General features: G+C 43.2%; 1 protein-coding gene across 1 annotated transcript; it reads left to right on the forward strand.

The window, feature by feature from the left end:
- Window positions 1–3,671: 3,671 nt before the first annotated feature.
- On the forward strand, window positions 3,672–6,074 carry LOC135385020 (uncharacterized). Its single transcript, XM_064614199.1, has one exon. It carries the CDS (start codon window positions 3,672–3,674, stop codon window positions 6,072–6,074), a length of 2,403 nt encoding a protein of 800 aa, XP_064470269.1.
- Window positions 6,075–23,492: the final 17,418 nt, after the last annotated feature.

The raw sequence follows: 23,492 nt of genomic DNA on the forward strand, positions 1-23,492 counted from the left end.
TCAAACTGCAGTGAACATTACACAGTGAAATGACGGGATATCTAGCTGAAGGGCATCTCGCGATCAGTCAAAGCGGATGTATACCATTCAGTGTACTGGCATGCCTGGCGAATGAGTGTGAAGCCTGCCTGGGGCTGCTATTCTTTTTTTACCGCCTCTGTTGCAAAGCAAGCTCCAGAACACATAACTCATTTTTGAAAAAGGGAGTGAAAGAGTGTCCTTTTGTGCTTCACCGCGACAAAAAATATGTAAACCAAAACCGATAAATTACTGCAGCAAATGACCTGGTTTGGCAGTAGTTTTTTTTTTAAAGGTGTCCAGTGAAGGTACGAATAGGGGTAGCACCCATTTTTATAATGACAGCGCCCTGTTTAAGAAGCTATATTTTTCACAAAACTTATATGAATTCTTATTTAAATAATGAGCACCTTCAAGTCATTCACGTTGCACGCAACTTGTATGTGGTATCGGACATATACTTGTAAAAAAAAATATATATATATATATTCGATTGGCATCACCTGTTTGCAGGAATCTAACTGAACCACCCTGTATGTAATATACAGGCTATCTTTGTTTAAACAACACCGAGCGCTTCACAATGAGTATGATAAAAGAAAAGTAAGGCTCATTTTTCTTGTGGAGCACCCTTTACCCTTTAAACAAAAGCACTCTGTGCTGTTAGCGACCGGAAATGTTTAACACCAGGCACTGACATTATCCATAAAATCAGGTCATACTGAAGGAATGGCAAAAAATATGTAGGTTGGCAATACGATTACCACTGAGGTTAATGGCGGGATATCTTATAGGACAATGCAACATCGTCATTTATGGCTCCCACAGCCAGCACCATGCTATCATCGCGACTGTACACATACATCCTCCTTATAAGGTTTCAGGTAAATGTGCACATCATTACCCTCAGAGAGATCAGTAACAGCATGCTTTCCAGTCATATGATTATGGCAGGAAAACAGTGTCAGTCACACAAGGACAGTCCTGTAATTTCTTACATGTTCTGTGCCACAACACAACTGGTTCCAGGTGTGGGTTCCCCTAAGTCAGAGGCTGATGTTGACTCTACCCATGTTGGAACTGAGTCGACTGATGAGGACGTTAGAGTGGGCAAATTCATGCAGTCTAACAGGGGCGCCTTCTCTCCTTCGTCAGTGCTCACACCATCTCTTTTCGTCACCCGTATTGTAGCCAAGTGAGGGATGACATCGTCGTCCACAAGGGTGACAAAACAGTTGAAGTCTTTGTCAAACATCTGCAAGTGGCAAGTACGCATTCTGCTATTACTTGCGGCTAAAGGTGTTATCCTGCAGAATTCATGAAGTATGATGCCACACCACCAATATGGTCTCGCGAGTACTTTGTCCCAAACTTCGGTAAGCTGCCTTACCGTTTCCAGCTTCTGGCTCTCCGTTTTTACCCGTGGCGTCTTTGCAACCCCCCAAACTGCGTCTCGAAACCACTACGGAAACCAAAATTGCAACCGACGCTTACCATTGCTAAAGAAAAATGACTTGCAAGAACTGCGGAACCAAACAACACTGGCAACATACTATATAAACAGACAAACGCGCTTAACAAAGCCAAAACGTACGTTACGTAGCAAGATAGCATTTCACACATCGTGCCAAAGAAATACGGCGCATGTTACCGTCTCAACGCTATTCGCTGTAGCGTAAGATTGCTGCAATGAAAGTAATAGGAAAAATAGCAATACCTTGAACAGTACGCTGTCGCACTGTACGCTGCTGCCCAGTAGGGTACATCCTTGTATTGCACCTTTCAGATTGCCGAGGGTTGTCCTGGAGTCGAACTGAAACTTTCGCTTTAGATCTGTCCCGTCAATTTCGACTAGGCAGACCACCGCAGACATCGTGCGCGGAAAGTCGAAGGTGGCAGCAAAACGGGAAGTTATCGAAAGTCAGCACCCCTGTAGATCGCCAAAACTGTCACTATAACACGCGCACATGGACAAAAAGTTTCAGAACTTGAAGCGTTCCAGCGGTTACAAATGCCGCCAACAGCACGGATGGATCGGATTCTGATTGGATTCGTGAGTGGATAGGAGCCGCTCTTCGTATCGGTGACGCGTTTTTTTTTTTTGTCACATTTGCATAATGTTTATTGTTTCTTGTTATGAAAGAAATACACATACAAAAAAAGAGAAATAAACAATACCACATTTAACGAACTGTAAACATTTCGCGCATTAAATGTAAAACTTGACATCGTACAGACATCGTACCATTTCCGCTTCCGGCGGCTACGAGATTCGGCGGGCGATTGCGAGCATGGTTGCGAGTGTCTTGTGTCCGTCTGTCAGACGCTTTCCTATTTCAACTGTATTTTTGTCTTGTGCCAATCTTGTCGGAACGATATCCTCTAGCTGTTGAAGGAGATCCTGCCGTGCAGCACCGTGAGTGTCTTCCTCCAAACAGCTATGCGCAAGCAGATCAGCAGCAAGGAATTTAGATGAACTCGCTGTTAAAGTTACAACCACGCGAGCCTTGTGGCGTCAACTTAGTGCCCATTTTACCATGTCGTGTCGGTCACCACTATTGATACCACCGACCACCTGTTGGGATGTGAACCGTGTGTGAAAATTTTGTCCATCCCCTGTGCATCGCATGCACCATGCCATATCTCACTGTCATTTTTCATCTTATGCTGTCATCGATCACCGCTTGTACATACCAAACATCATTACTCAGTTACGAGGAAGGAAAAAAGACAATGTCGTGTTGGTCTAGTGCATAGGACGCCATTTCCAGCTGCGGTAGTTACGAAGTTCAAATCCCGGCAGTGGGTTTTCTTCTTCTTTTTTACAATGAGCCTGGTAGGTCGTGATTAGATAGGTGCATTGGCTGTGTGTGACTTTGGATTCCTTTCGATGTGATGGGAAAATCGTCCGAAGAAATCGGCCCGGTGTTTTCATGGGGCTAGGTTACGTTAGGTTAGGTCGATTATGATAAGTTGGTTTGTCCAGGTTAGGCTAGGTTAAGTCAGGTTAGGTTAGGGAGCATGGTGTTGACATATTCACACTCTTGACACACTTCACACATGTGAGAGTTAGTTAGGTTAGTGTGCCGAGATATTACATCAACGTGAGGGTAAGTTAAATTCTCTCACTTTGTTTCGGCATCTTTTTACTGTATAATTAGGTTATGAACGACCACAAACAATGGAAATGTCGATGTTGTTGTAACGTTGTTGGTTGATAACACAGTGCGGACTGTCGCTGTTGTTGTAACTGCAACTGGCTGTTCCCATTACCGTTGCTGTAATGCTAGCCATGACGTAAGAATAAACAAAGGAGAACCTTAATTTTCTGTGACTGTGTCATAAGATTAAATTATGTAACAACAGAACCTTAACGTGTCTACATTTTCGCTTTCATGTTTGTCATTACAAGGGAAGGGCAATTTACAAATGTGAGAAAGACGGAAAGTGATTACAGTCGAAAGTTCTTCTGATCCCGGAGGACACAGTGGGGGACGGGGTGGGGGCGGGACACACATAAGCCACTACCATCTTACCACTCCGTTAAAGTGAATGAGGCATGCATGGTGCATAATTAAACCAGAATACACACAAAAAGTAACCCTTGCTGAGTGGAAGTGTCATTGACTCATACTGTTACAAACTGCTCTCAGATGCCAAACCTTCGGTACATCTCCTGCACGCGCTGCCAGTGGAAGGGATTCACCCTCAGAGCCCTCTTCCGCCACATGCACTCAGCTCATGGCCATGAGAAAAACTGGACCTGCGGCTTGGAAGGATGTATGATGACGTACAGATCCTACTTCACATACCGCAGGCATGTGACAAGCAAGCACAGTGGCCTCCTTGGAAGTCACGACTCACGAGCCACCTCTCAAGCCACCCAGAATGAAGGCAGTGAGGAAACTGGGGAACCCACGGGGGCCGAAAGTACGGTGTCTCTGGACGATGATGGCAGTAATGAAGCTGATGACATCAGTAATGAAGAACAAGATGCATCCAGTTCCGTATGTACAGCAGATTCTACGAAGCGCCTTGCACTCTTGCTTCTGAAGTGGAAGGAGCAAATGAGGCTACCAGAGTCCAGCTTGAATGAAGTTGCAAATGATGTCATACATTACATCCAGGACTTAGTTCAGCAATCTGCAGATACACCTGATGCACAGCCACTTACTGACATCATTAAGGAGCTGCCTATTCTACAAACAAAAGGTGGTCGGGAAGACTACTGGAAGAGCACACTGCCTTTTGTACAACCAGCGACGATGTACCTGGGAAACAACTCAAAGGGAAAGCCAGATACGTTCCAGTATGTCAGCATACTGAAAGTTCTCAAGATGTATCTGCAGTCTCCACAGGTTCCACACGTAAGTGTACAACAGGGCAGCGAAGGCCACCTCAAAAGCGTGTTTGATGGCTCCGCCTTCAAAGGGCACAAATATTTTCAAGGCGATACCAACAAGCTCTGTATCCAGCTCTACTGTGATGAATTTGAAGTCTGTGATCCCTTGGGTGCCAAAAGAGGAAAACACAAGTTGGTAGTCATATACTATTCACTTCTAAATGTGCCTGCTGAGTACAGATCCCTTCTGCAACATATCCATCTAGCTGTGGTTGCTCGGGACAAGCTTGCGGAACGCTATGGACTGGACCGTATTCTGGAGCCCCTTGTGAAGGATGTCACAGAGCTAGAAACAGAAGGCATAGTCGTGAATTCTATACGGTACACTGGGTCAGTGCTGTGTCTCTCAGGCGACAACTTATCCAGCCACCGTGTGGGGGGATTTGCAACAAGCTTCAGCCACGGTCGCGTGTGCCGCTTCTGCATGGCTTTGCACTATGAACTGTCTGCCAAGCACAAGGAGCAGCATTTTCACATGCGGTCTCCTGAAAGCCATGCATACCACCTCGACATGTTGGAAAGAGGGTTGCCTGCACTTTCATTATATGGAGTGAAAAGGCCCTGTGCATTACCACTTCACGGGTTTGACCCCACAGAGCACCTGCCGCCCGACGTGATGCATGATGTTCACGAAGGCATCTTGCCATTCCTCCTGAAGCACGTACTTTCCAAGCTTGTTTCTGACAAATATTTCTCCTTGGAAACCTTGAATGCTTCCATTGAAAAATTTGGATACGACCCATGTGATGTGAAAAATAAGCCCGAGAGTATACATCCGACTGTTCTGACAGGCAAGGGCTCGCTGAAAGGGAGTGCCTCTCAGAAGTTCTGCTTATTCAGGAACATTGCTCTTTATGTTGGAGAGTTCATTCCGCAAGAGAACAGGTTCTGGAGGCTCTACACTATGTTCCGAGAAGTCGTTGACCTGATCATGTGCAGAGACTTGCCACTTGACCACGTTCCTTATCTCCATCGCCGCATCGAGTTTTTCCGGCAAGAATTCCAGACACTGTTTCCAGATGTGAGAGTCCCATGCAAAATGCATTACATACTCCACTACCCCACCTACATCTATAAGTATGGACCACTCATCCAACTGTGGTCCATGAGGTTTGAGGGAAAACATCAATACTTTAAGGACATGGCGAGAAAGCTAAAGAATTTTAAGAACATAGCTTTCTCAATGGCACAAAGGCATCAGCTCTACCAAATGTACATGTGGACGCAACCAGACTCCAAAGATAGTGTATCCAGCAAGGGCTGCAGGACAACCCCTACAGAGCAAGCACCTGAGGCTATCCAACTGTATCTAGCAAGCCATGGCATCGAGCAACGTCAGGTTGTTTCCATGAAGAGCGTGGAGTTCAGTGGCAAGGCTTATGTCACGGGCTGTGTGCTCACGTCACAAGGGGCTGATGGTGAATTACCAGAGTTTTTGGAGGTTTGCGGAATATATTCTGTCAACCGACGCATCCTCCTGCTTGTTAGGAAGCTTGCAACGATGGAGTTCAACGACCATTTGCATGTTTATGTTGTCGAACGTAGGGAGGAGACTTTCATAACAGACATTTATTTTGAGCATGTATCGGACTTGCTCAAAGTGCACAGGAAGGGAGACATGTTTGTCATAAATCCACGGCAGGCACTTATATGATGGTTGTGTCATCGTCCTCCTCCCCTTTAGATCCTACTTTTGCATTTTGTTTGTGTATCTGTGCGTTCTTTGTGTACATATCTGAAGTATGGTTCTGTAAATAAGCATTGCATGATCTCTGACCACTAAATAGATACTTATTGAAGTCACATGTCATGTCGATCAGATAACTAGGACAATGCAAGGGGCGACTATCATTATAGGGCCACTGACTGCAGCAATCCTTAATTTCTCAATTCAGTTTTTTTTTTTTTTTTCAATTCCTCAGTTCAGCAAAAGCAAGGACAGGTACTTGTTCAAACATTCTTTATGGTTTGACAGTAATGCTTGCATGCTTTCCATGCTTGTCCATATCAGCTGGTCTGCACAGAGAAAACATATGCACGAAGGGTATATGTTCCCCTTCACTTCGTGAAGAATGAGGGTAAATTAGCTCTTGTCAGAGAAGAACTGGTCCACGTAATGCACGGATCGAGACGTTTAAGTCCATGCTGCATGACTGCATTCACCGAAATTAAAAACAAAAAAAGTAAAGCCTGGAAAATATGACTTGACCGGCTGCAAACGGTTCTGTGAAGGGGGCTTCCCGCAATGCTTACGTGTGCAGGGTGAAGCCCGCTTTAGAAATGGGTGGGTCACGTACGTAATTGAAGGCTTTGTTTAAAAAATCTGATCACCTTAGAAATATCCAGTCTAATTTTCAACGGCCATGAGTTTTCCATGAGTGAGCCATTTTCATGAGTGGAAACGGCCCATTGCGACATAGGTTGGTCCATTTCTTGTCAACCTTCCCTAAAGTTGCGCAATTCCGCGAAATGCTGTAACACGCTTGTAGTTTCACGGCACATAGCGAATTCCGCGCATTTTTGCAGAATCGTGGAAACGGGTGGCGTTAACTGTCAGGTGCAGTGTATTTGGCGTATGCTGAAAACACCATTTCTACACCATATGGTTCTAAACATAATGTGAAGGGGAGTTTTCTTCGCAATTACACCCACTTTACACCCCAGATGAAAAAAAAAGTGCCCACAGATGGTGTAATAGAGGAGTATAACAACAGTTACACCCTTATTACACCCATATTACACCAGAAAGGGTGTTCAGAAATTAACAGTGTAGGCATAGCTTGTTGCGCATCCAAAAGACGTTGCAGTTGACAGTCACGTACGCCACAATGGCTAGGCGTACTACACTGCAAATTCGTATGACACAGACAAACGCATCCGTCACGTGAATAACAGATATAAAAGGCACATCCTTGCGCAAAGCAAGCAATATACAAGAGTGCTTGTACCTATGTCCTGAAAATGATGAGGCATAAGGCGCACGTGTCCAAACATAAATAAATAAAAAAGAGTACAGCACACTAGCCATAAACCAACATATTACAATACCTGCAGTTTTAGACTAATATGAAATTACATTTGTGCATCTTCACAACACTTCAACACAACAAGATATAAATTGTAGACTAGCTATATGAGCTAATAATTGGATTAAATTACGTTTATAATGATAAAAACAAAGCGTTATATCACAGTATAAGGCATCGAGGTACACACAATATGAGACACATATAAAAAGAAATCCACAACAGACAGGTCATAAACTAATTATGAATATAGGGTGATTTCATCACTATCACTGTAAGGTGATTTCACGCCGGATCAGGCAGGGTGGTCCGGTCGACCTCTTATTTTTTTTCTTTCAAACGTATATGAAAGCCTCGTCCCTAGGAGGCATATTGGCGCTGAAAGTAGTTGAAAATAATTGGTGGTTATTTTTTAATGAATTATCATTCACATGTGGGCATTTCGGCCATTGCGCTTCCTACGCAGTTTGACGCCATGTATCTTCATAACTATTTGACTTATTCAGCTGATTTTTTTTTCATGTATTGTCTGGGGTGGGTAGCATTGCATCCTAAGTTCTGAAGATCCTAAGGTTTGCCTTTGAGGAGATAAAAAATCGCAAAATTTGCCTCGTTTGTAAAATATGCTACGTTTTGGGAAGCTCACAACTCGAATAAGACTCACAACATCAGAATAAGAAACAATTGTTTCTTATTGTGCTAGTTCCAAGTGTAAACTTTGTGGATGGGAACCTGTGAAGCTACCCTACAGCTTTTGCTGTAATTGGTTTTGGCATTAATGCCAAAGTTTAGGCTTCAAGCTAGCACAATAAGAAAACAATGCCAATCATACATACTACACCTATGATAAAATAACTATAAAACACACTATCTACTATAAAACAGACTATCGCAGTTCCAGGGGTGACTGCAACCGGAAAAAATGAGATCGCTCAACTTCAATGCCGTGTTCAAACAATCTATTTGAGATAAAAGCTAGACTGTATGAGAGTGATTGCTGACCATAATTTGTGGTAACATCTTATTACGGCCGAAGTCTCATTACGGCCGAAGTCTCAATACGGCCGAGAGTCTCATTACGGCCGAAAATTATTTAATCCCCAAGTGTCTCATTACGGCCAAAATCTCATTACGGTCGAAGGTAGACTCATTTCGGCCGAAGATCTTTCATTACGGCCGAAAATAAAAAAGAAGCATCCACCATATTAGCAATCGCTGTGTTTTATGCTTCCCCAAGTGTGTCAGAGGCGGTGTGCCCCCACGGCTTGTGTCGCACACAATGGTTCATGCACACAGTACTGCGACACAGTTGCATGCATCCCTCGCGAAAAATGTTTTTATTCCCATATGTATCTGTTACGCCATTTTCTCTCAGTATTCGAGCAACATCCTACTCATTGGTTCTGAGAGCAAACTGTTTGTGTGTGTTCTGAAAAGGTTACTCCACAAGGGCATGTACCAGGAGTCACATGACCTATGACCATGATCTCCCCCCCCCCCTAGCTGCCCTCTACAATCTACGTCCACCTGAAAAAAAGTACATAAAGTGCTAAACAAAACGACATAGCTCTAGTTTGATGATGACCATAAGACATATGTTGTCAACGAGACTTTTTTTTTTTTCATATATTCAAAACATATTCAAGAAACTACCGTAAACAATGTGAATTATGTCATCATGATGCAGTTGCATAGTCAGAAAAATATTTCAGAAGGTGTTTTATGAGGCTTTACATGGGGTGGAAGAGTCCCCCTTGTTCATCTTTGAGGGGCACTACATTAGTGCTTATGCCACTGCACTGATGTCACAATGTTGTAAGCGTGTGTCACCTTGGGCATTCGGAATTAGTAGCTAAGCTAGAATATGTAAATTCAGAATCAATATATCAGGAGGGTAAGCTGCAAATGTTACCTGCAGGCTTCATGCTGAAACGCGTGTGCGCAAAACACTTCCGCCGTGGTGGGCGACGTCGTTAGTTTGATCATACACGCAGGGCGATTGCGGGCACATGGAGCAGTGGCAGCAACCTGAAAACGATAAATTTTCTCGTTCTATGAGCAATCAAAAATATAACTTACCACATGTTTGATGTTGTCGTTCGTAGGATGCGCGAGTAGGGGAACAGCTCTTGCTTGGTCACATGCAAGCTACAACACGAGAGGTGCCGATATTCCCATTACGCGATCAAAAATAAAAGGTCTAGAACCATTGCACACCATGCACACTTCCGCATGCAAATACTTCCCCAGCATCGCGACACACCGTACCCATGTGTCCACGTAAATGATGTGCAGGAATGAAAAAGATGCCAGCATACCTGTATTCCAGTGTCTCATAAGTTTGCTTCGATTTTCTGGCAGCTACCATGAAGAGCAATGCACAATTCACAAGTTTCGTTTCGCCATTCTCATTGCTGTACATTTCGCAAGCGTCTCGCAATCCCACGTTAACCTCCTTTGGAACAGTGAAAATCACTCGCGTCATGAACATATGTGTTCATCTCAGCGCTAATCAAGTTTTGCATGCTATAGAAGGAGGGAGGATCAATACTCTTCCTTTCGTGTTTTCATTCCCAGAATTGCGGGACACCTACTCTTAAAGTTGGCTTAACGTGCGAACTCGCTGCCCTCCATTGAAGCTACGCATTCCGTCTGCTTTCCATACATTATCCATTAGCACTGAAGGTTTGAAAAAAGTGTCCACATCTAGGCGTGGCGGCAGAATGTTCCTCGATTGTCCACAAGTGGATTGGCAGCTCAAGAACGTCACTGTTTTTTTTTTTTTCCTGAGAGACTTATTTTCGCCGTGTTGGCTTCATAGCAGAATACATTGGCATGTCTTAATCCTTTAATTACGTGTCCACATTGGACATGAAAGGCTGGCCTGTCGTCTGCAACTTTATGCGCAGTTACAGGCGGTCCTAATTTTTTTCCCACAAAACAGTACACGATGGGCGTACGATGGCTTTCAGAGTATTTCTAACTAAATTCCTCGCGCTCTCTTATTGCATTGCTGGTCTCGTGGTATAGTGAGCGCGTTGCGGATTTGCGTTCTTGGGTTCGATTCTTGGTGTCGTACTTTTGTTTTTATACACATTTCATGTAGCGCATGCCTTAGAGCAGTTGTGTAGATTGCTCTGTCGCTGGACATTGGTACAGACGGCGCTGAAACAAGCACGTTTTAAGAACGCGTCTTTCATGCTATCTGATGTCGAAAATATACTTCAACGTGGGATGCTGTCTCCAGAGGTGTGGCATGTGATGTGACGGAACCTCCTCTGGACCGCAGCTCGGTGTCAATTCAAATCGTGGAGAGCAGGTGATAGAATCGATCAGATGTGCAATTCAGCTTGGGGATCCGCTGTTGAGGATTACTGACGGAATCATCCTACCGTCGAGTCCTGCTCCTGAGTGACGGCTCGAAATTCGTGTGAGGGCAGACTTGGTCAAGACTCAGCGAAGACGGCGAAGGCTTTAAGCGAGTGTGATCAGCAAAATTGCACTAAAAGTGATGCCACTGACGTAGCCATGGATCAAATGCACTTGCCCATGCGCGGCCCGAGTCCGTGTGTTTCGGAAAACAAAACTACCGTCGTCTTCTGTTTCGTTGTGACTATTGGAGCGCTCCTCTGCCATATATGTATTGGGGTCTTGGAGATGAAAGTAAGATCCATAGAGACAAGAATTTGGGACTCAAATGTAGTACTGGTCATCTTAATCAATTGATTGAATTAATTGAATCAATTAATTACTGGAGGAAATCACCAAGTGTCGACGCGTTTTTTTACCCTGGAATATTTTTCGCTGATTTCGGTAAAATAGAGGTTGCAAAAGCGTCCAGTGCAAACGGGCTTTTTTATTTAATTAATGAGCGCATGCTAATTGCTATGCTCGGTATTGAGTTCTTGACCAATGTCGCAGGGACGCCCAGTAAAAAGAAATTTTTTAGACATGTAGATATCGCAACTTGTTTACGGATAATTCAACCGTAGGCCTACATAAAACACTGTATAAGAGTGATGATAAACGCCGAGAAACGTATGCTACTGAGTCATTCAAAGATAGGTGAAGACACGGAGATAACTGCGACCACATCGAAAAAGAACTCCCAGCAGCTGGCTCATTTTCTTGTTAGCTTACTGTCGCGAGTGGTTATCCTCACCCGTGCTGCAGACCATCGAACGTTTCTTATCTCCGGATAGCCACATCTGTTCTGTGGGTTTAAAGATTTCTCTCTCTCACTCTTTATCAGGTATTTCGTATTCTATGAAACATCTGTAATGTGGTTACCATGTGTAAATAAATAAGTTGCTCCTACCGTTTAATATCACTCTTTCTTTTCCATGCAATGACGAAAAAGCTCACAGAAAGGCAAAAGCAATACACAAATGGTGAATCAGCACAATCACGTTTACAGAAGATCAGAAGAACGAGGCTTTTGCGGCTGTGCTAAGTGATCATGTACGAAAACGAAATATTCTGCCTAAAAGTAAGTGATCCGGTAAATGTAGCAACATTGGTACTGATTGAAGAACAGCAGGTTTGCAACAGCGATCTCTGAACGTCCCTGTCTACTCCTTTTTAATTGCAATAGAAATTATTGTCGAGTATATTTTTCACGTATATATTAATTTCCACTAAAGGTTACATTAAGGCCATAGCTGCTTTTGCATCATGAAATTGTTGTTCTTAAATTGTTAAACAAATAGACCAATCTACACTGTTAGAAAAATTTGTACCTTTTGAGGTATAAACGCTATACCTTCCTCAAGGTATACTATCTTTATACCTCCCTGAAGGCATATTATTTGCTCCTCAGAGTATAAACATATACCTCCTAGAGGGTATATTTTTAAGGGCTTTGTGGTATAATTGAAGAAAGCGGTAATATTCGATTTGTTTCAGCGTCATATCCGACTGGCGGCTTCCCAGTCCCAGCGCAGCTTTCCACAAATATCGAGAAAAAAAAAAAGGACCAAACGAACGATAACAAAAAAGAAAATACCTGGAGACACTCGCGCACAAACTCACAAAGCATGGATGTGAATCGGAGAGGAAATAAATTAAGTAACAACTAGCATTACATTGGAAACCAAGAAGCTACGCCAACAAATATTAGGAAAAATATTTCCAGGAGCAGTTGGCATTTGCTGGAGAACAGATACATATACAACGTATCGCGGCTACACATGGTGGAGACCATCCTTCGCGCGGAAAGCAACTTAAGAAGTGAGGGCGTGTAAATTTATTTATTTTGGGATCAAATAATTGGCTTCCAGATGTCACTACCCAATATAATTAGAATCCTACTGTATTACTGACTATGTTTTTAAATTAACTTATTGTTTGACTGAGATGATATAGTCGCCGTCACAAATTAATGTGATCCCAGATGTTGTGGGAGAAAAGGTATACAAAACGCTGAAGGTATAAACGTAATATAGAAGTACTTTTTTATACCCTCAGCTGCCGTGGAAGGTATAGAATCAGTGATCTATACCTTAAACATGGTTTAAACAGGGTATAGACAGTGGTGATGAGGTATAAATGTCGTACTCTAGACCTTATTTATACCTCTTTTATACCTTTTATATACCTTTTCTTCTAACAGTGTATGTACCGTGGCGTCGCTCATGATCATAGTCGGCGCCACCAATTATTAATATTAAGATCGTGCCATTCTCACGCGGACCAATCATTTCGCTTCACGAGCTTCTGTAGCGTGATTTTTGATTTCGCAACAACATTCAACCAACACAAAGGCTTCCCAAGCAGCACAATGTACTGAAAGTCGAGTGCAATAGGGGTGGACGGTTAGGTGGAAGGCCTTGAACAGGCTCGTGAAGCTGAAGAACATTGATAAGATACATACCGTCCACCCCTATTGCACTCGACTTTCAGTACATTGTGCTGCTTCGGTTGATGCATGTTTCAATTTCTGAGGCACGTGTTGCATTTTTTTTTTTTACCTGAGCACGAGCTCTCGTGTGTGCCCCGCGTGCCCACGGTATCGTTGCCGTGCAGATGACCGTTAAAAGTTCTATTTCTTATCTCTCCTCCTCGTCCTTCCCCGAATTTTTCCTCCTCCCATATCCTCGTGCAAATCTGTCAAGTTGGCTTCCTTGCATAGTTATCTGCTATCCCGCGAAGCCGGCTTTCTGTGTAGTGTCCCTGAATTCTCGTCATGGATATCTTGTTGTTTTGCTACTCTCACTTCGGAGTTCAGATGGTGTCTAGCAACGTTGGGTATTTCGTTTCTTGTGTGAGCCAGGAGCTGCAGTTTACGACGTGTTCACATATCGATTTGTAGTGCTGTAATGTGCAAATTGCGGACTTTATAGCGACTCTCTATTTTCCGTCGTTGTCTTTCGAGCAGCGCGTGTTGTTCCGGTGAAAACCGAGTTGAATGAATCACCACAGTCCCAACCTATATCGCGCAGTGTTCACCAAGACCAAGTCAAGCAGGAATTCTGGTGAATTATAAAGCGGGAACCGCATACGACGGCTTTCTCGACGGAAAAGCGCCCAACTCCGCGGTCGTGACGTCACCACGACGGACAACCGCCGAGTCCACCCGCATACGACGGCTCCTCGAGCGGCGTCGGCTATGTTCGGCGGCGTGGCCTTCAGAACCTCTTGCGGAGTTTTCAGTCGCGAAAGTTAACAAGAAGAACGTAGGCGACGGAGAACTGAGGTTTTAGGTGTAGAATATAGCACAAAATACTCCAGACACATAACTTGGCAACAAAAGCCAATGAACACGAAACTTGATCCCGTGTATCGCTTGAATTTCCGCTTCAGTTCCCTGTTCACTGCCGCTATCACCGCGATGGATGAACACCGAAAGTTGCTACTTCTGAAAAAGAAAGTGCTTCTTCTTAAGAAGAAGGAGCTTTTGCGCAAGATGAACTGGTGGGTTTGACCTGTTTGGGAAGATAGGAACACTGAGAGTGAATTCCACACAGCAGCGAGTATCATTTGATATTCTTCGATGCCAGTATGCGCTATCGCGAGCGTACACTTTGCGTACGTTTGCGTTCTTGCACTTTGCGCTTGCAGTCACTACATGAGCCAAGCTAAGCGCAATATATGGTGACTGTAGGTGCAGTGACACCGTGTTACGTTGACAACGTAAAGCGCTTTACTTTTGCAGATGCGAAAACTGAGAGAGAGCAGGGACAACAGCTACTTTCATAAGTACTTCCGCATGGATCCCGAAGTTTTCGACATGCTGCCCAAGTTGGCCGAAGATGATCTGCGAAAAGCCCACCTCTGCAGGGAAGCGACTTGCATTTTCATTGAGGTAACAGGAAGGGGCGATGTACCCTTCGAACTGCACATAACATGTATAAGCATAACTGCATCCACTGGTGCCCTCGAATAACTTTGTAATCAACGCAGCCAAAACCAAGGTTATGTCTTTCTCTCGTAAAACTAACATAATCTGTTATGACTACAGTTCCAGCACAAATGTCATCTCCTGTGCTATAATTTGGACTCTCACCGAAGCCGTCCAAAAGAAAGGGATTCATATTTTGCACTATCTATATTTCCGTCACACCCGGGGACTCCAGTTGTACAATTTTGAATAACTGCTCCGCCACGTTGGCCTCATTCCCCTTTCAACTCATCGCGACATTACCGATGCCACTTTCTTATACAAGTGCATGCATTCACAAATTGACTGTCCCACAGTTGCTAGGATCTCTGCATTTTGCCATTTTATGCGTATCGTTGTGGAAGCACCCAACTTTTTTTTTCTCCCGGACATCCTGCAGTTTTTCTTATTGCATATAATGTCTACGATCATTTACTTATAATTTATTAATTTATTCCTAGCTCCACATATCTGTAATGTGCAATGTATTACTTAAGATCTGACTGTAATTTTAGATATAAGCAATCTATCCACCAACATTATTGCATAAATGTTCTGTGAACTATGTGTGTGCTACGTAAGCTGTGTTTGTATTGTCCGTTTCCTGGGCATGTGTCGTCTTTAGGCCTTATGTAGAACTTTGTGAGCATACACCAACACCAAAGCCCTCGAGGCTGTTCTTGGGCACACAATAAAAAAGCGTTATTATTATTATTACTAATTCGCTCAGCAGTGGTTCACTATACTCTCAAGCTTTTAGGTAGAATGAGGCAGGTGAACTGGCATCTCAGGACTTCTTTGTCTCTTTCACAGGTACCTGTCATCCGGCTTAGATTTTAAGGATATACCAATGGCCTTCAGAGTGGGACTTGAAACTGCACGAGAGGCTATTCACTTAACTTGCAATGTTCTCTGGGAAAGACTGAGGGACCTGTACATGAAGGTATAGATCAGCAACTAGTCATGATCATGTGCACATGCACACAGAATGCAAATATAACTTGTGCATTTTGCTCAACAGCCACCAGGTCCTGCATAATGGGCAGGCAATGAGAGAGGCTTTGATGAACGCTGGCAGTTTCCAAACTGTCTAGGGCAGTTGACGGCAAGCACGTCAGAATTGTTGCGCCGAAAAAAACTGGATCCCAGTACTACAACTACAAGGTAACGTAGCATTTTTTTATTCATACTTAAATGTTATAATATTCAGCATATGCAGCATTAGCCTATTGGCTTGTTGGCCATACCAGTCAGCCACAAGATATTGGGGCAATAATTGTTACAAACTTGTAACTTGCATTATGAAGTAGACCAGTGGTTCTCAACAATCTTTTTTTTTTCGAACTCCTAGAACATACAACTTGTATCTAAAGGTTAACAAATATTTTGTATGATTCTACCATTTCATGGCTGCTGTTTGCGTCGAATGTGCGATGCAGTATCTCGATAATTATTTCTGTCAACAATGACAACTTTGTCATCCGCATACTGGAACATTGTGCTTTGTACGCCTTATTTACATACACATTAAAAGAGGTGTTCATGTATATCACTTTGCGACGCAGTTGATGTAACCCAATTTTTTTTGTTCTCTGAATATCACATACAGAATGTCATAGCTGTGTCGCATAGCTCTGTTGCTACTTGTGTGCATATTTATTAAGGTATTCTTGTCGTCTAGGGGACATTTTCCTAGGGGGGATAGTCCTCATGGCTGTCGTAGAGAGCCGCTACAGGTTTGTCCTGATTGATGTTGGCGCCGAGGGACGACAAAGTGATTCTGGAGTGTTCAAGGCACCTCCAAATGGCCACCGCCTTGAAAGCGGCACCTTGGACACCCTATGGTTGAAGAAACTGCCTGGAAGCGACCTGGTGACTTCCCACGTGTTTATTGGGGATGAGGCGTTCCAGCTACGACACGATTTTCTGAGGCCCTACCCAGGCCTCGGCTTGCCTACAGAAAAGAGGGTCTTCAACTTACGGTTGAGCCGGGCCAGGTAATGCATATATTTTTGCAAAGTTCTAGATATACAATTACTTTTACATGTTGCTTGTAAACACTTTTACGGCGGCATAGCAGTACCTCAGTTGTATGGTTTTGTACTGTTTCATGTAGAATACTTATGCATATTTGTGTAGCACTTTGCAAGCCACACAGTTACTGCACTCTAAGAAAAAAAGGTGTAATTTTCTACCTTTTGGGGTAGAAGTGTCTTGTTACCAGAGTTGTACGTAACGCGTTACTAGTAATTGCGTTACTAGTAATCAATTAGTTTTTCAGTAATTTTTAACGTAATCAATTAATTTTGTGAGCAAGTAATTTTCCAAGTAATCTGATTACAATTTTCAGTAATCAATTACTGAGTAATCGATTACTTTTTTAACCTTCTGTCAACAATGGCAACTCTTTCCAGCAAGCCAATCTGTTTTTCTGTTCCACCACGAGTTCAACTGAAGCAATGACGCAGAGGTCACTGTGATGTCCATCTCTAGTCCACACGTGTTCCATGCACACCACAGTAATATGATAATCTCTTATACCGCGACCTACTGGAGCAACAGTAAAATAGGTGACTGTATTGATAAATTGTACGGTTTGAACATAACAATAGTAATAAAATGATGCAGATTTTCGATGTTGTTTTAAATGTGTACATAAATCTGTAATAAACCCGTGTATGCGTTTTGTATGTTGCTTTCAAATGTATTTGTGAATTTCACTTATCAAGTATGTTGGTGTCTCATATTAGAATTTGCAACAAGAGCTTCATGGTTGCATTCACTGCAGGCTTGTTGGCTTTGCTATGGCCCACAATTTAAAAGTAACGGGAAAAGTAACGCGTTACATTTTTTAATCGGTAACGTATTACATTTTCGATGAAGTACTTTGTAACGGTAAAGAATTACTTTTAGCGCAGTAGTAACAGTAATTGTAATCAATTACTTTTTTCGAGTAACGTGTACAACTCTGCTTGTTACAGATTCTCAACCCTTTTGGTGTAGAAAGTGAGGGGTAGAAACACTTCTTCTACCCCTTCTACCCCTTCATTTATACCACATTGGTAGAACAGTTCTATCCCAGAGTGTGTAGACAATTCTACCCTCTTCGTGGCGAAATTCTTTCCCCTGCATGGTGAAGTGTTGTTCCTCGGGGAGTTTATCTTTTCTCTCCACATGGGAGACATGTCTACCCCAAGGACGAGAAATATGTCTCAGTCTTGAAGCTAAATATTCTGCCATTCTCAGAAGGCAGTTCTACCGTCCGTAGAACTGTTCTCCCTTATTGGAAGATAATTTTTTACCCGAAATGGTGAGCATCTCTACTACCATTGGTGCTGTACCTTGGTGGCATATTTCTACCCGTAACGAGGGAGCATGCAGACCTTGTAAGGAAGTACTTACTCCACCTTTCGTGAATGGCTTCTGCCCTTTTGAGAAGAACTTGACGTACCCGTATTTGTGTGCATGAGATACAATACAGAGACAACTGTTTTATTACACTTTTATTTTTTATTTTATTTTATTTATTACACAAGACAACATTTTATTACCACTTCACAATTGGAATCGTGCACTTGCGCTTACCAATGCGAATGGCACATCCATATTGAAAGAGCCTGAGCACGGAGACACGAAAGGAAACACGACACAACGCAGACGACTCCATCGTTGCATCTATCAGACTGCAGAGCACTTGCATGGACTGTCTTGCACATAAATTCAACATCAATTCACCACAACAACGGCACGGGGATAACTTGACGGATTGACGTTTCACACTATTGTGTCACTCTAAATACACACCAATATCCGCTCGGTGTGCAATATCTGCCCGGGGGACACATGGCAGATTAAATTGAAAAAAGAACGTGAAGCTACAGTTTTCTTTTCAGTGCTTTATTTTACGCAGCCGCCATGTTGTCATCTGCTACTGAGTTGCACGGAACGCTGCACGGTGGTATGAGGAGGTGCAACATTTTCCTGCACTCGTGCTGCACTCCTGCGGCACTTTTTTGAATCGAATGAGAAAGTGTAGTGCAAAGGCTGGGGGGGGGGGCACCTTCGCCGAATCGAATGGCAGAAGTTGCACTACTTGCACCAGTTCAAAAAGTGTAGCCCAATCGAAGACACTTACCAGGAACGCTTTATCATCACAGAACATCCGCTCGCACCAGCTCCAGACAGACGTAGCTCCGCTCTGCACGCGAGTTCCCCGCTCGTCTCATCGTCCTCCTCGTCGTCCTCAACTGGGCTACCATCGACCTCTACTGGTTTTCAGCCTGACGCCCAGTTATTTGTAGTTTGAGATAACTAAAGCAACGTTTGGTTAAAAGAAACTTTTCATACATCGTATTGATTCAAAGGTCTATATACACAAAGCCCACTGCGTTGCCCCCCCCCCCCCTTCTATGTTCAGCATTGACTGGCCGGAAAAGGTGGCAACCCTAGTGTACATATGCATAGTGACTCCTTTTGTTAGATGAAAATAGATGTCAATAGTTATAGATTGTGAATATGGTTGTGTGTTCTATATGTTTTGTATATTACTATTGTATAAATTTTGTGTGTCATGAGGGTTGTTCCACTAGGGTCGCCTGATGAATTATCCCTGAATAGGCGCTGCTGTTGAAATCCTTTTCTTATTCATCATCCTTGTGACACCGACCATTAACTGTGTAATGAGGTGCTCATTTGCATACACACATTAATTACATAAAATTTCCAACTTTCAAATTTTACTTTGTAGTTTTGTAAGTCAAGTAATTTATGTAGTTTTGTAACTGTTGCATAGAAAGCTCTCAGTTTAAACTGCTGCTAATCACTTTTTGTCATGTATCATCAACTGCATCTTTCAAAGTACTCAGTCTACTGTATATAATGTTCATCAGTAATGTTAGAATGTTTACCCATTATTGTCAAATGGTAAAACAAAATGTTGTTGTACAACATTGAGAAATATTTATTGCCAAGTCATTTCTTCATGGAGAACCTCGAGCAGTTAGCATCTTAAGCTATATAAGTGTTATCGCCAGCACCAACGCATGGCCTCTGCGATCAACTTCCCAAAACTGTCATGTTAACCTGGTTTCTCCTGAAGCTGTGCATCGATTATCCTAAGCTCATAGTCAATCCTTTCATTTGCACCTGATTTCTTGTTTTGTTTCCGTTTCGGTGCCCTATAGCATGTGGAAGATTGGCGGACATCCTGTTGGAAAGCATAACTTGCGAACTAATTACCTAAAATTTATGAATTAGCTTACGTTTTGGGGGAATTTTAGGTGAACCCAGTAATTGCATGTGTTCTCCCACAGGATGTCCACCTGCGAAAATGGCATCAGTGCTGCTACGTACAGCTTTATTCTGTCTGTACAGGGGGAAATTACACAGAATATATGTATATATTACTATACCATGGACATATGATTGTATGCAGTGCTCTAGATATGTTGTACAGATGTTCAGTAGCTCGAACCTTTCTTTAAACACATAGTCCTAATACTCCCCATTTTTTGTGATGCATCATTGACTGTGTATTTGGAATACACCAACTTAGCTGTATATATTGTTGATACTGTATCATGTTAAACATCTTATCCCACAATTTCCTTTACAGTTTGTACATTTTTGTCTACTTCTGAAATAACATGCGGTTGCACAGCGCAGATTACTGTTTATTGCGAGCTCATTTCTTCATACTTGTGGAGAACATCCAGCAATTCAATTCTCAAACAATGAAAATACTCCCGTCGGCAGCGTCGCGCGCCTTCTGCAATTATGTTTCCGAGGCTCTCATGTTCGTCGGGCGTCTGCTGCGCCGATCAGTGAGACGCAGTTCAGCATCAAGCCTTTCATGGTCATTTGAGTTCCTGGTACGTTTTCTTCTTGGTTGGGAGGGTGAAGGATGGGGAAGTGGAGTGACAGGCTGGGTCTCACAGGGTCGTGTCGGATCACCTTCACATGGTACATCAGGTGAAGCTTGAGCAACTGGGGAAGGCGGGGCATGCGGTAACAAAAGGGATGTTGCAGGTGGTGATGTGCAATAGGAGGTCAATCCCGAGAGGCAAACAAAATCTGTGTGGGATTCTGTCATCATATTATCAATTATTGACTGTGCTGTCTCACTGCTATTAGATGCAGGCAGGGGACACATCTGCACATTTCCAGATGTTCTGGATAGAAAGCATGATGACTGAAATGGACGCAATCTGGGAAACCATGTGAGGAAACATGGTTTTGGATGACGCAATTAAACACAAGGACGAACACAGCATAGGAGCCTGACGTTCAAAACCACGGATGGGTAGTATTTATATACATATTACTAGATATACTATTTAAAATATGATTAAATGTACATAATCTTGTATTTAAATATAGTAGGGACAAACATATCTATTTTAAATACATGTTTTGAGTATTTGTTTGTTTAAATACTTCAAATGTGCATATATCAAATGCGCATGGTTCAAAATTTCACAGCTGCGTGTACTGTTGTGATCGAGATGTTGCTCAGAGGCTACAGGTTATTAACCTGATTTGGAAGATTAGTACACTTTTAGAAATTTGGTTCGGGCCTACGTGGATACCGCACTTCTGTCAGCAGTCTGACAACATTGTCTGATCAAACAGGAGCTGCATGGATGACAAAATCATTTAATCATTAAAATCACCATGATGCGGGAATGCTCTTACTTTGTAACGGTCTTTGAATACCGATACAAACCGTTGCTCAGTCCACGTTGATCTTGTGCTCATTCGATGTATTTATGAAAGTATTTAGACATATGTTGGCACAGTTCCCTTAGAAGTCTGCCCGGGATGCACACTCCCCCAGAGCGTTAGTGATAACATTGCCCACCTCCTGAGGCCGACAACGGCGAGCTCTCCACTACCACCATTTAGGGCATTTAAATAATGCATTCACATTTTCCATTTAAATATTGCACTTGCAAAGTATGCCAAGTATTTCAATCCACCAAAATTTATTTTTGCCGATCCCTGTTCAAAACTAGAAAAAGAAAAGAAAAAAAGACAAGGAGGGGAATGTAGAAAAGCACCACAGTGCCCACTTGCTTACCTCCTGGTGTTGTATATGTCTTTAAGGAAGTATAGCTGCTTAAAATGTGTCGAGTCGTCGTTGTCTGCATCCACTCCTTCTATATCTCCCGAGCCTGCGCCGCTACTCTTCTTTTGCAATATAGCTTTGAGTCGTTTCGCGAATGCGTCTCGTAGGCTCTTCCATCTGTTTTGAACTTGAGTGACTGTACGGGGAGTAACGTGAGCAAAAATGGGAGCAATGTCATTAATTGAACCGCGTTCAATTTTCAGATTCGCACTTATCAGTGCGTTTTACAGTGAAAGCAGCTTAGAATTACATTACCGTTCCAGTTGAGCGTTTCGGCAACTTGAATCAACAAGAGGTGTTTTTTCTTCGGGTCCTTGTATTCACGACATCTCATGCCCCATAGAGGCCTCCGCATGTGCACTTCAGCAACTAGCTTTTCATTTAAGAGCGCTTTTGACATTCCTGATGAAACCATCCCAACTCCTCGAAGACGAAGGAAACACGACACGAAGCAGACGACAGAAACTTAGAACCAGCAATGAGTACTTTATTTGACATCGAGAGGCCAGGCTGAGGAGAGGAGATTGCAAAAAGAATACAGATGTTGTCAAGAAAAGCTTTTAGTTTTGTCACAGCTCAACAACAATCCGAGAACAGTGATATAATGAACATCAGGCTCTTCCGGATACAGGGAGCGTGTAGCGCCTGAGGCTTCCGTCCAGATGTGCCGGCCGACTCGGTGGCTCCTCCTGCACCCCAACCTCGGGGAGCCCAAGAACGGATGGGAAGCTTCAGGAAGATGGCTTCAGTTGCTTGTTGAGTGCGACATAATAAAAAACACGTATTCTCCGAGTGACTCTCTTGTCTCCATCGCAAACAATCATCGCAACAATCTGTTTTGCAACTGGGACGACTTGCCTTTGTTAGTTGCAGAAGAGGAATGTTCCTGCGTCCCTCAATTTCAGTTCATACGCTATATCCCTTGTCTGTTTCATTTTGCCCCCACGAACATGGTAAATGAAACCCCCGGTGCACACAACTGTACGCCGTACGCCATGATAGCTAGCTGTACAGGCGGCAGCTTCCGGCAAGACACCCAATTGGTCAGGAAAGAAGCGTCACTTCCGGCGTCAACCGTCCAGATCTACTCACCGCAGACGTCGGCGAAACTGGTCTGCGCCTATTGTTTTCGGAGTCCACGTCGACGCTTTGCCGTCGAGAAAACGTGAAATGCGGGTCGCCCTTTATGTGCTGTCCACACGTAGTTGCATCCTCATACGAGTAATTTGACTGAATCAAAACAATCGAAGTGGCTGTAATAGATGTCCCTTACAAAAATGGCTGTTGACCTTTTGTTTCCATTCTACAGAACTCAGTCAACAGAGAGCACAGACATTCAGTCGACTTTCTATTAGCCTTGTGTTTACCTCACATATTGATTTTATGTTGACTTATGGAACTTTAAGTCTTGTTGACATATTCACAGGAAGGTAACAGGTCCTTCTGTAGACTCTCCATATACTTTACACATATTTCCTGTGACCTTCATGTGTAAGTCTTGTTACAAAAATGGCTGTTGACCTTTTGTTTTCGTTCTACAGA

The sequence above is a fragment of the Ornithodoros turicata genome, chromosome 1 (genome assembly GCF_037126465.1).
Source record: "Ornithodoros turicata isolate Travis chromosome 1, ASM3712646v1, whole genome shotgun sequence".
Classification (NCBI taxonomy): Eukaryota; Metazoa; Arthropoda; class Arachnida; order Ixodida; family Argasidae; genus Ornithodoros; species Ornithodoros turicata.